Source organism: Neoarius graeffei, chromosome 14 (assembly GCF_027579695.1).
Source record: "Neoarius graeffei isolate fNeoGra1 chromosome 14, fNeoGra1.pri, whole genome shotgun sequence".
Lineage (NCBI taxonomy): Eukaryota > Metazoa > Chordata > Actinopteri > Siluriformes > Ariidae > Neoarius > Neoarius graeffei.
In genome coordinates, this window is record NC_083582.1 from 67,190,306 (window position 1) to 67,212,110 (window position 21,805).

General features: G+C 41.0%; 1 protein-coding gene across 1 annotated transcript in view; it reads left to right on the plus strand.

Moving 5' to 3' along the window:
* Positions 1-261, plus strand: part of tcerg1l (transcription elongation regulator 1 like) — a 267,113-nt gene extending 266,852 nt beyond the window's left edge. Inside the window, exon 13 of the mRNA XM_060940254.1 lies at positions 105-261. Within this exon, the coding sequence (XP_060796237.1) occupies positions 105-261 (157 nt within the window). The remainder of the gene's footprint in view (positions 1-104) is intronic.
* Positions 262-21,805: the final 21,544 nt, after the last annotated feature.

A 21,805-nucleotide genomic window follows, 5' to 3' on the forward strand; every position in this document is an offset into this window, starting at 1 on the left:
AACAAATGAGCAACAGTATGTTATCACCACAATGAAATGGAAAATCAGATGGCTCTAGCAGCCTGTGACAGCTTGGCTGATTCATTCTTTATTTTTCCATGTAGGTCAACTTTCAAAGAGTTCTCAGAAAAGTATGGCCGAGACCCACGCTTCAAACGTGTTCCCAAGCAGAAGGACCAGGAGTTGCTGTTCTCTCAGTTCATCAGTGGGCTCAAGAAGCGTGATAAGGAAAACCGAATGAGGCTGAGGAAGATGAGATGAAGCCTCAGTAGGCTGTGAAATAAACTATTTTGTTTTTACAGAATGCCTTCTTGTCAGGAATCAAGTCAAACTGCACAATGAGACGATATGCCACTGCATCTGACTAAGTAAACGAAACCCATTGCGGCATCTGCGGTTTTTTATTTGAACTCTGGATTTTCGGAACAACAAATGCACAAACAGCAAAGCAGCAGAGCCAGTCGGGTTTAACTTTAGAGGTAGTTCAACTCTGAGACTGATCTGTTTCATATTGAAGCTCTTAAAATTCGATGTTGCAAGATGTCATAAATCAATCAATCAATCAATAAAGTGTATTTCAACAAATAGACAAACTATACTGTTGGAAGCCATTGACCCGAGCTTACAGGTATTAGGTGATTTTTTTTTTAAAGGACTGTAAATACATGTTGACAAATGTGCGCTGTAATGAAGTTTTGTGGAAGTGTAATGTGGAGTACGTGGAATGTCACAGCCGAATGTTTGATTCTCCAGAGCATCTGTGAGAGTTGCCAAGTTGTCATGTTTTGGTGATATATTTTTTTTTTCATGTTGTCTAAAGTGCTCATTGTGATTAAAAATTGTGATTGCTGTTGGAAGATTGAAATGATATAATTGACCTCTCTTGAATTCAATCACCTGTTCTTGAATTTGTTCGAAAATCACAATTCTTGCCAGGAGATTTTTAAGCATTCACTATCCTATAAAGTGTAACAGTGAACAAGATCATTTGTTTATCACAGAGGCTATTGTTCTCTCAGCAGAACCAAGATTTTAATGTTTCTGGTTTTGATTTCTAACACCAACACAATGTTCCTAATCCGGTTAGAACAAAAATAATTATTAGGCTGTACGTAGGCCTAATGTAATAAAATTGTGGATTTGGAACGATTTTTGTCCTTGTGGCTGTGTTTGTGTTGATAAGGACGCGCACACACACACACTTTTTCCATAGCTGTATACAGTAGTGATGAATTAGTTCAGCGGTTGCTATTAACAGAATTCTCAATGCATTGTTACACATTATGAATATAGTTAGCAAAGTTTCCCTATTTAAAAAAATAAATAAATAAATAAATAAATAAATAAATAAATACATAAACATGCTAAGTAGTTAAATACTTATCACCAATCTAAGTTATCCATCTCTCTGTCTAATGCAAATTTTATCATAATGAAGTTTTGTATTGAGAAAGTTTTTATTATTATTATTATTATTATTATTATTATATACCTCATGCCCTAATCCACAAAATGGAACTACTAACCTCATTTTCAGAAAAGTTGGGATATTTTCCAAAATGCAATAACAAAAATCTGTGATTTGTTAATTCATGTGAACCTTTATTTAACTGACACAAGTCAAATGAAAAGATTTTCAATAGTTTTACTGACCAGTTTAATTGTATTTTGTAAATATAAACAAAGTTAGAATTTGATCCCTGCAACACACTCAAAATAATTGGGACAGAGGCATTATTACCATTGTGTTACATCACCTTTCCTTTTAATCACACTTTTTAATCCTATGGCATCTGAGGATACTAATTGTTGCAGTTTTGTAATTGGATTTTTTATCCATTCTTGCTTGATACAAGACTTCAGCTGCTCAACAATCTGTGGTCACCGTTGTCTGATTCTCCTCTTCATGATGCGCCATACATTCTCAATAGGAAACAGATCTGGACTGACAGCAGGTCAGTCAAGCACACATACTCTGTCTACGAAGCCACACTGTTGTAGCCCATGCAGAATGAGGCCTGGCATTGTCCTGCTCAAATCAGCATGGGCTTCCTGGAAAGAAACATTGCCTTGATGAATATGTCTCTCTAAAATCCCAAAATATGCCCCAATATATCAGTGGTACCTTCACATACCGGTACATGCAGCTCACCCATGCTGTGGGCACTGATTCCCCCCATACCATCACACATGCTGGCTTTTGCACCTTTCTCTGATAACAAACTTTGGCTCTGAGAACTTGACATCCATTTTCCCAAAAACAAGCTGAAATGTGGACTCATCTGACCACAACACATAGTTCCACTGTCTTTCAGTTCATTTGAGATGAGTTTGGGCATAGAGTATATTGGCATAGAATTGATGAATGGCTTCCTCCTTGCATAATACAGTTTCAGCTTGTATTTCTGGATGGAGCAGTGGACTCTGTTAAGTGACAACAATTTTCTGAAGTGTTCTCAAGCCCATGTGGCTATATTTGTCAGATTAGCATGACGGTTTCTCAGGTAGTGCCATTTGAGGGCTTGAAGGTCACGCACATCCAACAGTGGTTTCCGACTTTGCCCTTAATGCACTGAGATGTCTCCAAATTTCCTGAATATTTTCACAATGTAGGTACTGTAAATTTTGAAAGATTCAAAATCTTGTGTTGAAAAATGTTTTTTTTTTAATTGGCTAACAATTCTCTCATTAATCTTGGCACAAAGACATGAGCTACCACCCATCCTTGCTTGCAAAGACAGAGCCTTTGGTGCATGCTTCTTTTATACCCAATCATGTTCCCAATTAATCTGCTTATTGTGGAATCTTCCAAAATGGTGTTACTTTGATATCCTATAAACTTTTCAGTCTTATTTTGCCTCCGTCCCAATTTTTTTTTTTAGTGTGTTTCAGGCATCAAATTCTAACTTCATTTATATTTACAAAACACAATTAAGTTGCTCAGGAAAACTATTGAAAATCTTTTCATTGTACTTCTGTCAGTTAAATAAAGGTTCACATGGATTAACAAATCGCAGATTTTGTTTTTATTGCATTTTGGAAAATATCCCAACTTATCTGAAAATGGGTTTAGTAGTATGTAGCATTAGAATTTTGCTCTACAGATTAGGTTGCAGTCACATCTCACATATTCATGTCCCAGGATGACTTGGCAAATTTATTCTAGACAAAATTCACAAGTGGGATAAAATGATCATTCAAGCTGTGGAGAAAAAAATAATAAAATGAGCAAAACACAGACATTTTATAGTCAGGGTGCTTGTATTTTAAGCAGCGTACATGTGCACTAAGTACAACCCCGATTCCAAAAAAGTTGGGACAAAGTACAAATTGTAAATAAAAACGGAATAATAATTTACAAATCTCAAAAACTGATATTGTATTCATAATAGAACATAGACAACATATCAAATGTCGAAAGTGAGACGTTTTGAAATTTCATGCCAAATATTGGCTCATTTGAAATTTCATGATAGCAACACATCTCAAAAAAGTTGGGACAGGGGCAGTAAGAGGCTGGAAAAGTTAAAGGTACAAAAAAGGAACAGCTGGAGGACCAAATTGCAACTCATTAGGTCAATTGGCAATAGGTCATTAACATGACTGGGTATAAAAAGAGCATCTTGGAGTGGCAGCGGCTCTCAGAAGTAAAGATGGGAAGAGGATCAACAATCCCCCTAATTCTGCGCCGACAAATAGTGGCGCAATATCAGAAAGGAGTTCGACAGTGTAAAATTGCAAAAAGTTTGAACATATCATCATCTACAGTGCACAATATCATCAAAAGATTCAGAGAATCTGGAAGAATCTTCGTGATCTTCGGGCCCTTAGACGGCACTGCATCACATACAGGCACGCTTCTGTATTGGAAATCACAAAATGGGCTCAAGAATATTTCCAGAGAACATTATCTGTGAACACAATTCACCGTGCCATCCGCCGTTGCCAGCTAAAACTCTATAGTTCAAAGAAGAAGCCGTATCTAAACATGATCCAGAAGCGCAGACATCTTCTCTGGGCCAAGGCTCATTTAAAATGGACTGTGGCAAAGTGGAAAACTGTTCTGTGGTCAGACGAATCAAAATTTGAAGTTCTTTATGGAAATCAGGGACGCCGTGTCATTCGGACTAAAGAGGAGAAGGATGACCCAAGTTGTTATCAGCGCTCAGTTCAGAAGCCTGCATCTCTGATGGTATGGGGTTGCATTAGTGCGTGTGGCATGGGCAGCTTACACATCTGGAAAGACACCATCAATGCTGAAAGGTATATCCAGGTTCTAGAGCAACATATGCTCCCATCCAGACATCGTCTCTTTCAGGGAAGACCTTGCATTTTCCAACATGACAATGCCAAACCACATACTGCATCAATTACAGCATCATGGCTGCATAGAAGAAGGGTCCAGGTACTGAACTGGCCAGCCTGCAGTCCAGATCTTTCACCCATGGAAAACATTTTGGTGCATCATAAAACGGAAGATACGACAAAAAAGACCTAAGACAGTTGAGCAACTAGAATCCTACATTAGACAAGAATGGGTTAACGTTCCTATCCCTAAACTTGAGCAACTTGTCTCCTCAGTCCCCAGACATTTACAGACTGTTGTAAAGAGAAAAGGGGATGTCTCACAGTGGTAAACATGGCCTTGTCCCAACTTTTTTGAGATGTGTTGTTGTCATGAAATTTAAAATCACCTAATTCTTCTCTTTAAATGATACATTTTCTCAGTTTAAACATTTGATATGTCATCTATGTTCTATTCTGAATAAAATATGGAATTTTGAAACTTCCACATCATTGCATTCTGTTTTTATTTACAGTTTGTACTTTGTCCCAACTTTTTTGGAATCGGGGTTGTCGATATGTTATTATCCTCTACCACGAAATGCACAGGGGGATATACGGTAGGAATGGAGTTTGTCCATCTGTCCGTTCTTCCATCTATCCATCCGTTTCAATCTGGACAAGTTTTCTCAGAAATAACATAAGCTACATCAGTGAAACTTTGCATGCTCATATTACTACTCATTACTACTCTAAGTTGAGTTCGAAAATCTTTTATGGTTAATTATTATTTTCAGAGTTATGGCCAGTAACATGCACAAGACAATATTAAAGCAATGGGCTTATAAAGTTGTCAGTCAGTGCGTTTACATGCACATAGAGAAAATCGAATTTCTGCTGTAGCTCGACTGAAATCTAAGTTCTAAATGCCATGGAAACACCTTAGCTCGGCTGAAATCGAACCGAACTGGATTTCTCGTAATCGAGCTACACGACCTAGATTATGCGATTGTAGCCGAGCTACTTAGTGCATGTAAACCCTATCGAGCTACGTAGTCAAGCTACTTACTTCAGCACTGCCCCTTCCGGAAGTGACGAGTGACGAGACCACAAGCGGGAAACACAACAGCCTCGGTCGGCATGACAACAGTAGTAGTAGTGAGCAGCAGAAGAGGTCAGGAGGAACAAGGAGAACTTTGTTTATTCTCTTGAATAGCTCTTCTTCATGACGACAACCGGAAGTGTACCAACACGATGGGGCGTGTAGCGCCACCTGTGGCTCGGGTGCACAATGTACCTCACACAATAGCTCGATTTCCTTGTGTGCATGTAGGATTGGATTTCTCTGGCACCCCTGCTGGGACCCTTAGCTCGATTACCGACAGTAGCTCGATTTGGATGTGCATGTAAACGCACTGACTGTTAAGAGGTCTTTATAAAATGCTCATGGCGGGGGATGGTGGACTATGTCTTCTTGTTGTGATTGTTTTAGCAATGGCAACTGTAGTTGTAGTTACCGTAAGTAGTTGCACACTACACAACTCTCAAAATATTAAAATCGCTGAACATTTCACACTACACAACTGGCATAATTAGTAAAACTGCTCACATTTGGGAAATCCCTCATTTCACCTTAAACTGTGAAAATTTGCACTCAGCATGATATTAATTGGAGGCAAAGTCTCAAGAGACTCACAGGTTCCCATGGGCCTTCATAAACTTCATTCACAGCTTCACTACTTCTCACATGTACACTCATGAGAACGAAAAACTGTTTTTGAGCTTTTGTTTTCTCTGCATTTTGTTTCCAGCCGAGTAAAACTTTTAAACATATCCATACAACATTCACTGCAAACGTTGACTTCTTAAAGTTAGTTTGCAGTCACGTCTCACATATTCATGTCCCAGGATGACTTGACAAATTTATTTTAGACAAAATTCACAAGTGGGATAGATTGGTCATTCAAGCTGTGGAGAAAAATAATAAAATATGTTGACTTAGAAAGTTTTTCTCTTCTTAAATATTTAAGCATCTTAACGTGCATGTCAGCATGACAACCAGGCAGTCAAAAGATAATTTTCCAATTATCTATTCTCAAGAAAATTTCTGGTTGGGGAGTTTTATGAGAATTGAAGTTATCTTATTTAAAAAGCTTAGTTTAATAGTCTTCCTGAATACAGTGGCAGGCTTATCATAATGGAAGACCATATAAAAAATGCCAGTAAGACTATTTCAAATGGCTAAATAATTAGTGTACATGTTCATCTTTACATTAAGCTGTGCAGACCTCATTTTACCTCAGGTAAAATCGGTTTATGTAAAAGCATACTTCTTTTTAGGACCAATTCTATTTAAATAATATTGGCTGGCGTTGAGTGATAGATCAGATATAGTTCATTCAGCTTCGCATGCTAATGAACGAGTCAAAGACAAGTAGCTGAATGGAATATATCTGACATACCATGAAAAAAGCCATTATTATTCATTCATTCATTCATTATCTCTAGCCGCTTTATCCTTCTACAGGGTCGCAGGCAAGCTGGAGCCTATCCCAGCTGACTACGGGCGAAAGGCGGGGTACACCCTGGACAAGTCGCCAGGTCATCACAGGGCCGACACATAGACACAGACAACCATTCACACTCACATTCACACCTACGGTCAATTTAGAGTCACCAGTTAACCTAACCTGCATGTCTTTGGACTGTGGGGGAAACCGGAGCACCCGGAGGAAACCCACACGGACACGGGGAGAACATGCAAACTCCACACAGAAAGGCCCTCGCCGGCCCCGGGGCTCGAACCCAGGACCTTCTTGCTGTGAGGCGACAGCGCTAACCACTACACCACCGTGCCGCCCGCCATTATTATTATTATTATTATTATTATTATTATTATTATTATATTATTACTACACATTCTTTTCATATCAGCATTCTCAAAGACCAGTGCTAGCTTACCCGCAAGTGGGCGCTGTTAGCGCAGCAGTGAAGTCAGCTTCCAGCCGCTGTAGCGTTCATCAGCATGGCAGTGAAGTCACCTACAGCCAGTGTAATGTTCATCAGTGGCACAAGCAAATGACCGAGAAACTAAGATTTCTGTCTCCAGACTCTTCTGCCACACACACTCACCACAGCATTTTTCACTCAGACTTAAGTATTCATTTCCCAATGTCTCGTCTCGTCTTCATCCGCTTTATCCGGGGCCAGGTCGCGGAGGCAGCAGTCTGAGCAAGGAAGCCCAAACTTCCCTTTCCCCAGACACCTCGGCCAGCTCCTCGGGAAGAACACCGAGGTGTTCCCAGGCCAGCCAAGAGACATAGTCCCTCCAGCATGTCCTGGGTCTTCCCCGGGGCCTCCTCCTGGGGGGACATGCCTGGAACACCTCCCCAGGGAGGTGTCCAGGAGACATCCGAAAGAGATGCCCGAGCCACCTCAGCTGATTCCTCTCGATGTGGAGGAGCAGTGGCTCTACTCCAAGCTCCTCCTGAGTGACTGTACTTCTCACCCTATCTCTAAGGGAGCGCCCAGCCACCTTGCGAAGGAAACTCATTTCGGCCGCTTGTATCCGCGATCTTGTTCTTTCGGTCATTACCCAAAGCTCATGACCATAGGTGAGAGTCGGAACGTAGATTGACTGGTAAATCGAGAGCTTCGCCTTTTGGCTCAGCTCCTTCTTCACCACGATGGACCGGTAAAGCAACCGCATCACTGCGGAGGCTGCAGGCAGGGCTGCCCTTTGTCACCGGTTCTGTTCATAATTTTTATGGACAGAATTTCTAGGCACAGCCAGGGGCCAGAAGGAATCCTGTTTGGGAACCACAGGATTTCATCTCTGCTTTTTTGCGGATGTTGTCATTTCCCAAATCAGCATTGGCAACGACACACATAACGACACACAACGGAGCAAACTGGCAGCCAAAATTCTCTTAAAATCTTCCACTTTTAACCAAGCAAACCTCGTGGCCATGTTTGCTTACAAACTGTCACTTGCTAGCATGGAAATTTTATATCTCTGATGTGTCTCTTTTCCAGTTTTTCGATGTCTGTTGGTATGTTTTTCTCTTGTAAATATGCATGAGGAGTATATAATGAAGTTTTGTTAGCCTTTCAGGTGTTCAGCGCGTCTTCAGTTTCAGTTTTTAGTTTATCTATTTAGTGCTTAATCCTAGCAGTAGTACTGGATTAACCTCATCTTCTCTTTTCCCCGGTGGACAAAGAAATGATTGTGCGCATGCACAGCAGAAAAATTTTGTCATTGGATATTCACATGAGCTCTGACATGTGACGTCGTGCTGTCTTGACAACATGCAGTATTGTGACAGTATTGCACGCTCATTCTCCATTGGGTACAGTGGCATAATGCATGGATAAGCGATACGATAACAATATTGCATGCTATCAATAAACCCACTAGAAGGGAATAGAATACATGTGTTTTTATTCCATGGAAAAGCTGACCCGTATGTATAATAATGTGTTATATATTATCTGGGGGAAAAAAAACAAAAAAACAGGTTCAGATTAACATTGGCATTGTACAACTGTGAGCAAACAGTTCATCAGCCTTGGCATTTCAGGAAGATGTTCTTAATATGCCATGAATTTGTGTTTCATGTTTGAAGATGCTCTCTATAGATAAGATGCATGGTATTATACAGAAAATAAGTTGCTTCGAGTCTCACTGCTGCTTTCTAAACAGGATAAAAACCATGATGCAAGATAAAGCAGTCAACTCAGATTGATTGAACCCATTTGCAAACGTGAAAAAGTCGAGAAGTCTTCTCCATCATTGCCACCTCTCTAAACCACAGCTATAAATAAATGCAGAAGCTTCAGGCTATGTGTACTATACGGTATGTCCATTTTAGCTCCTCTGCAGAAACCCAGACCCTTTGGTTTCATTTCATATATCCATCTATGCCGACCCATTATTGAAATTGCAAATGATTCAAACCAGAATAGATACTGGAGAAACAGCGGGAAATGGCTGGTGCTGAAGAAAGCTCACCTCGTAAGGCCCTGGCATTGAGATAAAGTGTATGCAAATGTGGACAGTAGAAAAAAAGAAGACATTCCTGTGAGATCCAACATCAGCAAATCATGTCAGCTTACTGACGTGTGCCATTTAAGTGGAGTGCTTTGGCACATAATGAACACCTCTAAAGCATGTAAGCAGTCATATGGACAATACACTGCCTCTGCCTGTATAAATATTACATATAGATTTCCTCATAGACATTCTCACCAACATTCAAGTATCCTTAATGACTGAAAACATTATGGTGTTGTGTAGTGTGTGCATGCTAAACAGGCGGAAAGTAGCTAGCAGACAAGCAATGTGTCTAAGGTCGAGGATGAATCACGACGTCAGCCACTACTTTGTCAAGGGAAAGAAGTCACAGGGGAAATTAAATGAGATTTCATCTGAAAGAGCAGCTCAGAGGTGTTTTTTCCCCCTTGATGAATGAAATTCACTAGCATTGGGGGTTGTAGGAATCTCAAAGAGGTCCAGAGACAAAGAAAGACAGATAGAGGGAGGGAAAGGAAACAGACAAGCATAAATTGCATGAATGTTAGTGCAGAACCAATACTATGAAGAAGTTACAAATAATATGAGATTAGTCTACTTATCTTTCTTAAAACGTCTATTTTTACACACAAACACAAAAAATTTTAAAAGCTTCAACTCATCCAACAAAACAGATAATTACAAGAAAAAATAAGAATAAATGAAGAACAACAACACCAACTTTATTCATCACATGTACACTTGTGAAATTCCTCTCTGCATTTAACCCATCTGAAGCAGTGAACACACATGTACACACGTGAGCAATGAGCACACACACATACCAAGAGCAATGGGCGGCCATGCTAACAGTGCCCCAGGAGCAGTTGGGGGGTAGGTGCATTGCTCAATGGCACCTCGGCCTAAGGCCGCCCCATGTTAACCTAAGCGCATGTCTTTGGACTGTGGGGGAAACCGGAGCACCCAGAGAAAACCCATGCAGACACGGGAAGAACACGCAAACTCCACACAGAAAGGCCCCAATCGTCCACTGGGCTCGAACCCAGAACCTTCTTGCTGTGAGGCAACAGTGCTAACCACTACACCACCGTGCCATTCCAGATTATAAACTCCTAAGTCATTATCTAACATATAGAAATGACCGACTCATTTGGTAATATTTGTGTTCACACTTTATGTTCACACTTTACCGTACTCTTTATGTTCACACTTTACCGTACTCTTCATACAGTACTCATGGATATCTATGCAGAAACATAGTTGGACCTAAAGAGTATTACTGTTAATACCTAGGTTAATATAATTAACTAATAATTAATATTTGGTAATTAATAAGTAATTAAAAAGGTAATTGTCTGGTAGTTCATTCTGAACTAACAAATACTTTACCAAGTCTTAGAAAATGTTTTACTATGCCATACTGTTCCAGGTCATTATAAACTTCTAGGTCATTATCTAACATATACAAATGACTGACTCATTCATCATCTCATTATCTCTAGCCGCTTTATCCTGTTCTACAGGGTCGCAGGCATGCTGGAGCCTATCCCAGCTGACTACGGGCGAAAGGCGGGGTACACCCTGGACAAGTCGCCAGGTCATCACAGGGCTGACACATAGACACAGACAACCATTCACACTCACATTCACACCTACGGTCAATTTAGAGTCACCAGTTAACCTAACCTGCATGTCTTTGGACTGTGGGGGAAACCAGAGCACCCGGAGGAAACCCACGCGGACACGGGGAGAACATGCAAACTCCACACAGAAAGGCCCTCACCGGGCACGGGGCTCGAACCCGGACCTTCTTGCTGTGAGGCGACAGCGCTAACCACTACACCATCGTGCCGCCCTAAACAGCATGCATTAGTAGTTAATAGTGGTAACTTAAGCGTTTGCATAGTAGGGGAGAACGGGGTTGGTTGTCACATGGATTGGTTGTCACACTCATCAAAACTCACTCACTAGAAGGCGCTGTCATAAACTGAAGAAAATAAATTCAGAATTGGGGTCAGAGGTCACCTACAAGGACATTTTTACAGAAAGTGCTGAGTCATTGTGGTGAGAGGAATAGTAATGTTTTTCATGTCAAAATGTAAATATTCAACACTTTGGTATTTCTCTTCTAGTTTTTTACACAGTGGGTTTATAAAAATAATAATTATTACAATTAAATAGTTTGAAGGGAGAGCTATAGTTTTGATAGGTTTTTCTTTTAGCTATGCTACAACAGGTGGATGCTAGCATTAGCATTAGCAAAACAGCTCAGTTAAGGATGGTTGTCACATTCTCTTTGGGGTTGGTTGTCACATGAGACAACCAACCCCTTTGTTGGCATAGACATGCATAGTGTGATATATCTACTCCTTTTTTTTCTTTTTAGATAGAAAAATGGGTAGGAAGACAAACCAGGGCCAGACTCTGCCAGATGTGATGCTAAGGGCAGTCAGAGAGGTGAAGCTGCACAACCAAACCATCAGAGCCACTGTGAAGGAATTTCAGATTAATTACAGAACACTGGCAAGATACTGTAATAAAATAAGTCCATCAGAGGTTGCTGGAGATGCAATCTGCCCATCCCTCCCAATAGGGTGTGTGAAAAATCATTTAGTTTTCAGTGAGGAGCAGGAAAGTCAGCTGGTAGAATACATAATGACTGTGTCAGACATTTATTTCAGCCTCTCTCCTATTGAAATTTGGAAGCTTCCCTACACATATGCTTTCCTGTTTATGTTTCCTCAATCCAGGATATTGTTAGGTTGTTTCATTGCAATGAAATAAACTTTTTTAAATTCATTCTTAATAATGACTCCACTTTTTTTATTTTCCCCCATGAAAGTAACATAGGGACAACCAACCCCACAATGTGTGACTACCAACCCCACAATGGGGATGGTAGTCACAAATGCACAAGACATACTTGACAGTGGGCGGCACGGTGGTGTAGCGGTTAGCGCTGTCGCCTCACAACAAGAAGGTCTGGGTTCGAGCCCCGTGGCCGGCGAGGGCCTTTCTGTGCGGAGTTTGCATGTTCTCCCCGTGCCTGCATGGGTTTCCTCCGGGTGTGCCGGTTTCCCCCACAGTCCAAAGACATGCAGGTTAGGTTAACTGGTGACTCTAAATTGACTGTAAGAGTGAATGGTTGTCTGTGTCTATGTGTCAGCCCTGTGATGACCTGGCGACTTGTCCAGGGTGTACCCTGCCTTTCGCCCATAGTCAGCTAGGATAGGCTCCAGCTTGCCTGCGACCCTGTAGAACAGGATAAAGCGGCTAGAGATAATGAGATGAGATGAGACATCTTTTAAACAGAATAAGCTGAAGGAGAGTAAGGGCATTCTGTTTTTACCTGACACCGTAGGCTTCCATTACAGATTGAAAGGGACACTATTAAGGATACAGTTTTCGAGGAATTCAAATAAAAGTAAAAAGTGTGACTACCAACCCCGTTCTCCCCTACTGTTAATTTCTTGCTTTTTAGTCCTTGCATAGTTACCTGTGAGTTATAGAACAGTATGACAAAGTGCTACAGTGTAAATGGCAAATGGGAGAAACTTAGAAAAGGTTTTAGAAACAAAACAAAAGAAATTGAGAGAAAATCCACCACAAACACCAGCTCTTTTAATACCTCATGGGCTTGGTTGCCATACTGGAATTTACAGTAATAATGGCAAGCTGTCATTCATCAACTGGAGTCATACATGAAAGAACAGTGCTGATGTTTCCTTTGGCTCAGGGCTTTCTCTGCCTTCACCTCCCTTATCTGATTTGGGAAAGGCAAGAGGTTTCTGACTTACTCCTCTAACTACATTTCCATCTCATAACTTGGGGAATAAAGGAACATTGAAGCATTAGGAAAGTTCAGGTCTAGCAAATGGCAGGTGTGAGCTGTTCATCATGTTCCCTTATTCACACTGACTTTCCTGTTAGATTATTATTCACTCGTTAATCACACAGCATAGTATTCAGTGACTATGAAAATGCATAAAACATAATAGGATGGTGCTATTCAGTATTGCGAGATTAGCAAGCACCTGTGCATCTGGCTAGGAGTCCCTCCCTGCTTTTCAACTGTAGGGGTGTTATGAAAAAGGTAAATTAAACTTACCTTTTCCTTCACTCGTCAAAGAATTCAAAATTAGTAAAGCTCGACTACAACCCCGATTCCAAAAATGTTGGGACAAAGTACAAATTGTAAATAAAAACGGAATGCAATGATGTGGAAGTTTCAAAATTCCATATTTTATTCAGAATAGAACATAGATGACATATCAAATGTTTAAACTGAGAAAATGTATCATTTAAAGAGAAAAATTAGGTGATTTTAAATTTCATGAAAACAACACATCTCAAAAAAGTTGGGACAAGGCCATGTTTACCACTGTGAGACATCCCCTTTTCTCTTTACAACAGTCTGTAAATGTCTGGGGACTGAGGAGACAAGTTGCTCAAGTTTAGGGATAAGAATGTTAACCCATTCTTGTCTAACGTAGGATTCTAGTTGCTCAACTGTCTTAGGTCTTCTTTGTCGTATCTTCCATTTTATGGTGCGCCAAATGTTTTCTGTGGGTGAAAGCTCTGGACTGCAGGCTGGCCAGTTCAGTACCCGGACCCTTCTTCTACGCAGCCATGATGCTGTAATTGATGCAGTATGTGGTTTGGCATTGTCATGTTGGAAAATGCAAGGTCTTCCCTGAAAGAGACGTCATCTGGATGGGAACATATGTTGCTCTAGAACCTGGATTTACCTTTCAGCATTGATGGTGTCTTTCCAGATGTGTAAGCTGCCCATGCCACACGCATTACTGCAACCCCATACCATCAGAGATGCAGGCTTCTGAACTGAGCGCTGATAACAACTTGGGTCATCCTTCTCCTCTTTAGTCCGAATGACACTGCATCCCTGATTTCCATAAAGAACTTCAAATTTTGATTCATCTGACCACAGAACAGTTTTCCACTTTGCCACAGTCCATTTTAAATGAGCCTTGGCCCAGAGAAGACGTCTGCACTTCTGGATCATGTTTAGATACAGCTTCTTCTTTGAAATATAGTTTTAGCTGGCAACGGCGGATGGCACGGTGAATTGCATTCACAGATAATGTTCTCTGGAAATATTCCTGAGCCCATTTTGTGATTTCCAATACAGAAGCATGCCTGTATGTGATGCAGTGCTGCCTAAGGGCCCGAAGATCACGGGCACCCAGTATGGTTTCCCAGCCTTGACCCTTACGCACAGAGAGTCTTCCAGATTCTCTGAATCTTTTGATGATATTATGCACTGTAGATGATGATATGTTCAAACTCTTTGCAATTTTACACTGTCGAACTCCTTTCTGATATTGCTCCACTATTTGTCGGTGCAGAATTAGGGGGATTGGTGATCCTCTTCCCATCTTTACTTCTGAGAGCCGCTGCCACTCCAAGATGCTCTTTTTACACCCAGTCATGTTAATGACCTATTGCCAATTGACCTAATGAGTTGCAATTTGGTCCTCCAGCTGTTCCTTTTTTGTACCTTTAACTTTTCCAGCCTCTTATTGCCCCGTCCCAACTTTTTTGAGATGTGTTGCTATCATGAAATTTCAAATGAGCTAATATTTGGCATGAAATTTCAAAATGTCTCACTTTCAACATTTGATATGTTGTCTATGTTCTATTGTGAACACAATATCAGTTTTTGAGATTTGTAAATTATTGCATTCCGTTTTTATTTCCAATTTGTACTTTGTCCCAACTTTTTTGGAATTGGGGTTGTACATCTGATGCTGTGGGATTCCCCTGATCCAGTTATACAGGATGTCCAGCCAGAGGTGCGGACTGCTAGGAAATGGGCAGCTAAGGATGCCGTGGAAGTGCCAGAAGCAAGTCTGTGGACAAAAGATGTTGTCTGTGCTTTACAGACAGGAAGGGTTGGTCTTGGAAATGTACACCATAGGTGGTTCTCTCGCAAGAACACGTTAGGGTGCCGAGAGATGGTGTTGAGTGAGCTCCGTTCTCTTGAGGAAGAATCACATCTCACAACTGCTGCAGGGCATGGAAAACAGGGTGTATAGATCAGATGGGATGAAGTTGAGACTAGATCTGTTCCCTGGTGAGAAAATTAGTCGATGTGCCAACCTGCAATATCATTCCTTCTGCGATTGGTGTATGATCTCCTACCATCACCAGTTAACCTCAAGTTGTGGGGTTATTCTCAGTCTGATGTATGCCTTTGTTGTGGTGCGAAATGAGGCATACTTATTCATGTGCTGTCGGTGTTTAAACAACTTTTACATTGCTACACTTGGCGCCACAACCAGGTATTGGTAGTGTTAGTGGACATAGTGAAAAAGCAATGCAAATACATCAATGAGAATCCTATGCAGAAAACATCTCTTAAAATGATGCTCTGCTGAGAAGGTGAACGTCCAGCTGGTTGTGGGAAACCAACTAAGCAATCAAGGTTACTTGTGGGTGCTCGGGACTGGCAAGTCACTGTCAATTTGAGTGAGAACCTAATCTTTCCAATACATATTGCCATAACTAATGAGCAACCAAATGTGATCATGTAGTCCAAATTGGTAAGACATGTACAGGTACATCTCATAGAACTGATTGTCCCCTGGGAGGACAATATGGAGGAGGCATTCGGACATAAGAGAACGCAGTATCAGCAGTTGCGTATTAGTTGTGAGGACAATGGGTGGGCGTGCTCAATATGTCTTGTAGAGGTTGGCTGTCATGGATTCCTGGGGAGGTCCATGACAGCCTTCCTATCCAAACTTGGACTTGGCACATGTGCTATAGCATCTGCCTCTAAGCAGCTTCATGCAGCATCTGAAAAATCATCAAGGTGGATCTGGTTCAAAGCACATAACTTGTCAACATGATGGCCCAATTTATAAGACACCCCCCAGCGGCTTTTTGCTGCTGGTGGCACCAGGGATGGCAGCACCATCTTAGCCACCGAAACTGTGCATTCATCCCTGGTTGGCAGCTGATGAGAGGGGTGTCGACCAGCTGTAGGTTGTATGGGTTTTTTTTTAAATACCACCCCATATTTGATTATCTTCCAAATATCACCACATTAACATGATTAATTTTCATCTAATTCATAAACAGCATACAATAATTTTAGTACCAGTTTATCATTCAGTTTTATTCAATTCAATTTTATTTGTATAATGCTTAAGCCAAACTGTTTGTATTAATTGTCAAAAGCCATCTTCTAAGTTTATTTTTAGGCTGTATATATTGGACAATCTTCTGGAGGGGAGAAGTGATGAGATCTCCAGCCAGAAGTAAGGCATCAGGATGGATCAGGTGTTGTACATGTAGGGCCAGCCTTACAGGAGTGACGTGATGAGAACTGAGAACTACAGCTAGAAGTAGGGCATTAGGATGGATCAAGCAGGTCAAGAGAGCAGGAGAGGTCAATTTCACTGGTATCATCAGAGTGGCATGTGTAGTTCAACACAGAAAGAGAGAGAAAGAGAGAGAGAGAGATTGTGAGACCTGCTCATTGTCACATAATGGTTAAGAACAGTACACATTGTGTGCTGAGTGGAAGCAGGGACTATGGTAAGGCTAACTATGACAGCATAACCAAAAGGGAGAGGCAGAAGGTCAGAAGGTTACACAGACATGAGGGTGACCTTGAATGTAAAGCAGCCAGCCACTCCATCATCAACAAACCTGAGTGAACTTGTGTGTGTGTGTGTGTGTGTGTGTGTGTGTGTGTGTGTGTGTTGGGGGGGGGGTTGGCAGCACAGCATCCAAACATCACAATTTACCAAAACACTCTATGCCCAAGAACCCTCCAGGTCTGCACCTTTACCTATTAAAAAAATTAACAAAAAAAAGGCTTGACTAAAACAAATATGTTTTCAGACTAGACTTAAACACTTTGTCCTGAACCCTGACTGGAAGCCTGTTCCTTAATTTTGGGGAATTGGAAGAGAAGGCTCTGCCCCTTCTCTCTTTGAGGTACCAACAACTAGCCTGCTTCATTTGATCTAAGTAAGTGTGGCACATCATAAGACCACAAGTTCACTCAGTAGCCTACTGTGGCACAAGACCATTCAGTGCTTTATAGGTCTATAGTAGCATTTTATCTCATCTCATCTCATTATCTCTAGCCGCTTTATCCTTCTACAGGGTCGCAGGCAAGCTGGAGCCTATCCCAGCTGACTACGGGCGAAAGGCGGGGTACACCCTGGACAAGTCGCCAGGTCATCACAGGGCTGACACATAGACACAGACAACCATTCACACTCACATTCACACCTACGGTCAATCTAGAGTCACCAGTTAACCTAACCTGCATGTCTTTGGACTGTGGGGGAAACCGGAGCACCCAGAGGAAACCCACGCGGACACGGGGAGAACATGCAAACTCCACACAGAAAGGCCCTCGCCGGGCCCAGGGCTCGAACCCAGGACCTTCTTGCTGTGAGGCGACAGCGCTAACCACTACACCACCGTGCCGCCCAGTAGCATTTTATAATCAATGCAAAATTTGATTGGGAGCCAATGCAGTGAGGATAAGATAAGGATGATATAGTCATATCTTCTGATTCTTGTAAGTATTCTCACTGCTGCATTCTGGACTAACTGGAGCTTGTTTATGCACCTACTACAGTGGTGCTTGAAAGTTTGTGAACCATTTAGAATTTTCTATATTTCTGCATAAATATGACCTAAAACGTCATCAGATTTTCACACAAGTCCTAAAAGTGGATAAAGAGAACCCAGTTAAACAAATGAGACAAAAATATTATACTTGGTCATTTATTTATTGAGGAAAACGATCCAATATTACATATCTGTGAGTGGCAAAAGTATGTGAACATTTGCTTTCAGTATCTGGTGTGACCCCCTTGTGCAGCAATAACTGCAGCTAAACGTTTCTGGTAACTGTTGATCAGTCCTGCACACCAGCTTGAAGGAATTTTAGCCCATTCTTCCGTACAGAACAGCTTCAACTCTGGGATGTTGGTGGATTTCCTCACAAGAACTGCTCGCTTCAGGTCCTTCCACAACATTTCAATTGGATTAAGGTTAGGACTTTGACTTGGCCATTCCAAAACATTAACTTTATTCTTCTTTAACCATAATTTGGTAGAATGACTTGTGTGCTGAGGGTCGTTGTCTTGCTGCATGACCCGCCTTCTCTTGAAATTCAGTTCATGGACAGATGTCCTGACATTTTCCTTTAGAATTCGCTGGTATAATTCAGAATTCATTGTTCCATCAATGATGGTAAGCCATACTGGCCCAGATGCAGCAAAACAGACCCAATCCATGATACTACCACCACCATGTTTCACAGATGGGATAAGGTTCTTATGCTGGAATGCAGTGTTTTCCTTTCTCCAAACATAACGCTTCTCATTTAAACCAAAAAGTTCTATTTTGGTCTCATCTGTCCACAAAACATTTTTCCAATAGCCTTCTGGCTTGTCCACATGATCTTTAGCAAACTTCAGATGAGCAGCAATTTTTTTTTTTGGAGAGCAGTGGCTTTCTCCTTGCAACCCTGCCATGCACACCATTGTTGGTCAGTGTTCTCCTGATGGTGGACTCATGAACATGAACATTAGCCAATGTGAGAGAGGCCTTCAGTTGCTTAGAAGTTACCCTGGGGTCCTTTGTGACCTCACTGACTATTACACGCCTTGCTCTTGGAGTGATCTTTGTTGGTCGACCACTCCTGGGGAGGGTAACAATGGTCTTGAATTTCCTCCATTTGTACACAATCTGTCTGACTGTGGATTGGTGGAGTCCAAACTCTTTAGAGATGGTTTTGTAACCTTTTCCAGCCTGATGAGCATCAACAGTGCTTTTTCTGAGGTCCTCAGAAATCTCCTTTGTTTGTGCCATGACACACTTCCACAGACGTGTTGTGAAGATCAGACTTTGATAGATCCCTGTTCTTTAAATAAAACAGGGTGCCCACTCACACCTGATTGTCATCCCATTGATTGAAAACACCTGACTCTAATTTCACCTTCAAATTAACTGCTAATCCTAGAGGTTCACATACTTTTACCACTCACAGATATGTAATATTGGATCATTTTCCTCAATAAATAAATGACCAAGTATAATATTTTTGTCTCATTTGTTTAACTGGGTTCTCTTTATCTACTTTTCGGACTTGTGTGAAAATCTGATGACGTTTTAGGTCATATTTATGCAGAAATATAGAAAATTCTAAAGGGTTCACAAACTTTCAAGCACCACTGTACAACCCCAAATCAGTAAAAGTTGGGACAATATAGAAAATGCAAATAAAAAAAGAAAGCAGTGATTTCTAAATTTACTTTGACTTGTATTTCATTGCAGACAGTATGAACCCAATATATTTTATGTTTTGTGTGGTCAGCTTCAATTTATTACAGCCATTCCTGCACTTCAGGCCTGCAACACATTCCAAAAAAGTTGGGACAGGGGCATTTTAGGGGGTAGTAATGAGGTAAAACAATTAAATAATGAGGTAATTTGAAACAGGTGATGTCACCAAGTGATTGTAATCATGACTTGGGACAAAATCAGTATCCAGGAAAGGCTTGGCAGCAAAGGAGGAGCAAAGCTGGTCCAAGGACCTCCAGTTTGTCAATAAATGCATGAGAAAATTATTAAAACAATGTTTAAAATGTTTAAAAACAACCTCAAAGAAGGATATGAATTGGTTTGGATATTTGACCCTCTATGGTGCATAATATCATTCAACAATTCAAGGAATCTGGAGGAATTTCAATGCATAAAGGGCAAGGGCACAAGCCTAAGCTGAACACCCGTGATCTCCGATCCCTCAAACAGCACTGCATCAAGAACCGTCATTCATCTACAGCCAATATAATCACATGGGATCAGAATTATTTTGGTAAACCTTTGTCAAGCACTACAATATGGAGCTACATACACAAATGCCACTTAAAACTTTACTGTGCAAAAAGGAAGCCTGATGTTAACTGTGTCTAGAAGCGCTGTTGACTTCTTTGGGCTTGGAGGCATCTGGAATTAACCATCACATAGTGAAAACATGAACTGTGGTCAGACCAATCAGTATTCCAGGTCTTTTTTGGAAGAAATGGACGCCATGTGCTCCGGACCAAAGACAAAAAGGAACATCCAGACTGTTACCAACAAAAAGTCCAAAAGGCAGAGTCTGTTTGGATATGGGGTTGTGTCAGCGAACTTGGCAAAGGTATGTGATGTGTGATGTGCAGAAAAGTACACCGAGATTTTGGAGCAACATATGCTGTCTTCAAGACATCAACTTTTCCAGGGATATTTCAGCAAGACAATGCAAAACCACATTCTGCACACATTACAAAGGCATGGCTGTCGAAGAAGATTGTGCCTTTCCGCTCTGCCCCCAATGGAGTATGCATGGTGAATTTTAAAATCAAAAATATGACAATGATGGCCCCATACTGTTGCACCTCTTAAGACTTGTTTGCAGGAAGAATGCGACAAAATAACACCTGAAACACTTCATCATTTGGCGTCTTCAATCCCTAAACATCTTTTAAGTATTGTGAGCTCAGTATAAAGTGGTAAATGCTTTACTGTCCCAAATTTTGAAATGCTTTGCAAGAATTCAAATTGAAATGTGTTTAATTTAAAAATAAATAAATAAATACATTTCATGAGGTAAAACATTAAATAATGATGCATTGTTTTGAGTAAAATACAGGTCAAAGATTATTTAAAAATCATTGTTTTCTGTTTTAATTTCAATTTGAACGTACTGTCCCAACTTTTTCTGATTTGGGGCTGTAGCCAGACAGTAAGTCATTACAATAATCGAACACAGATGAAACAAAAGCATGAAACATTTTTTTCCTGTAATGTGTTGTGACAGAATATTTCTTATCTTAGCAATATTTCTGAGATGAAAGAAGGCTATCCTTATAATAGTATCTAAATGGGCTTTAGCTGAAAGACTAGAGTCAATAATCACACCAAGATGTTTTACTGCTGCACGTCTTCTTGTACGTCAGCCATAGCTGACTGTTTACCGCAGTTTTATTAGCTAGCTCAGGAGAGTTACTCAGGGTGGATGTTGAGCCGTTCCCACCCAACCATTCACACCTATGGACAATTTAGAGTAGCTAGTTAACCTAACTGCATGTCTTTGGACGGGGGGGGATGGAAGCACCTGGAGGAAACCCACACAGACACAGGGAGAACATGCAAACTCCAAACAGAAAGGCCCCCATTGGCCATGAAGTTCAAACCCAGAACTTTCTCTGAGGTGATGGTGCTAACCACTGCACTACCACGCCATCCACTGCTACTGTACACATGATGAAACAGAAAGGCCATCCAGAGTTACTATGTAATCAGAAATCTTACTTCTAGTTGCATGTAGTCTAGTACAAGTACATATGTCTTGTCAAAACTAAGTCGAAGGAAATTCATAAACATCCAGTGTCTAATGTCTTTTACACATTCCTCAATTTTATTAAGCAGGTGTCTCTCATCCGGCTTTGCTGA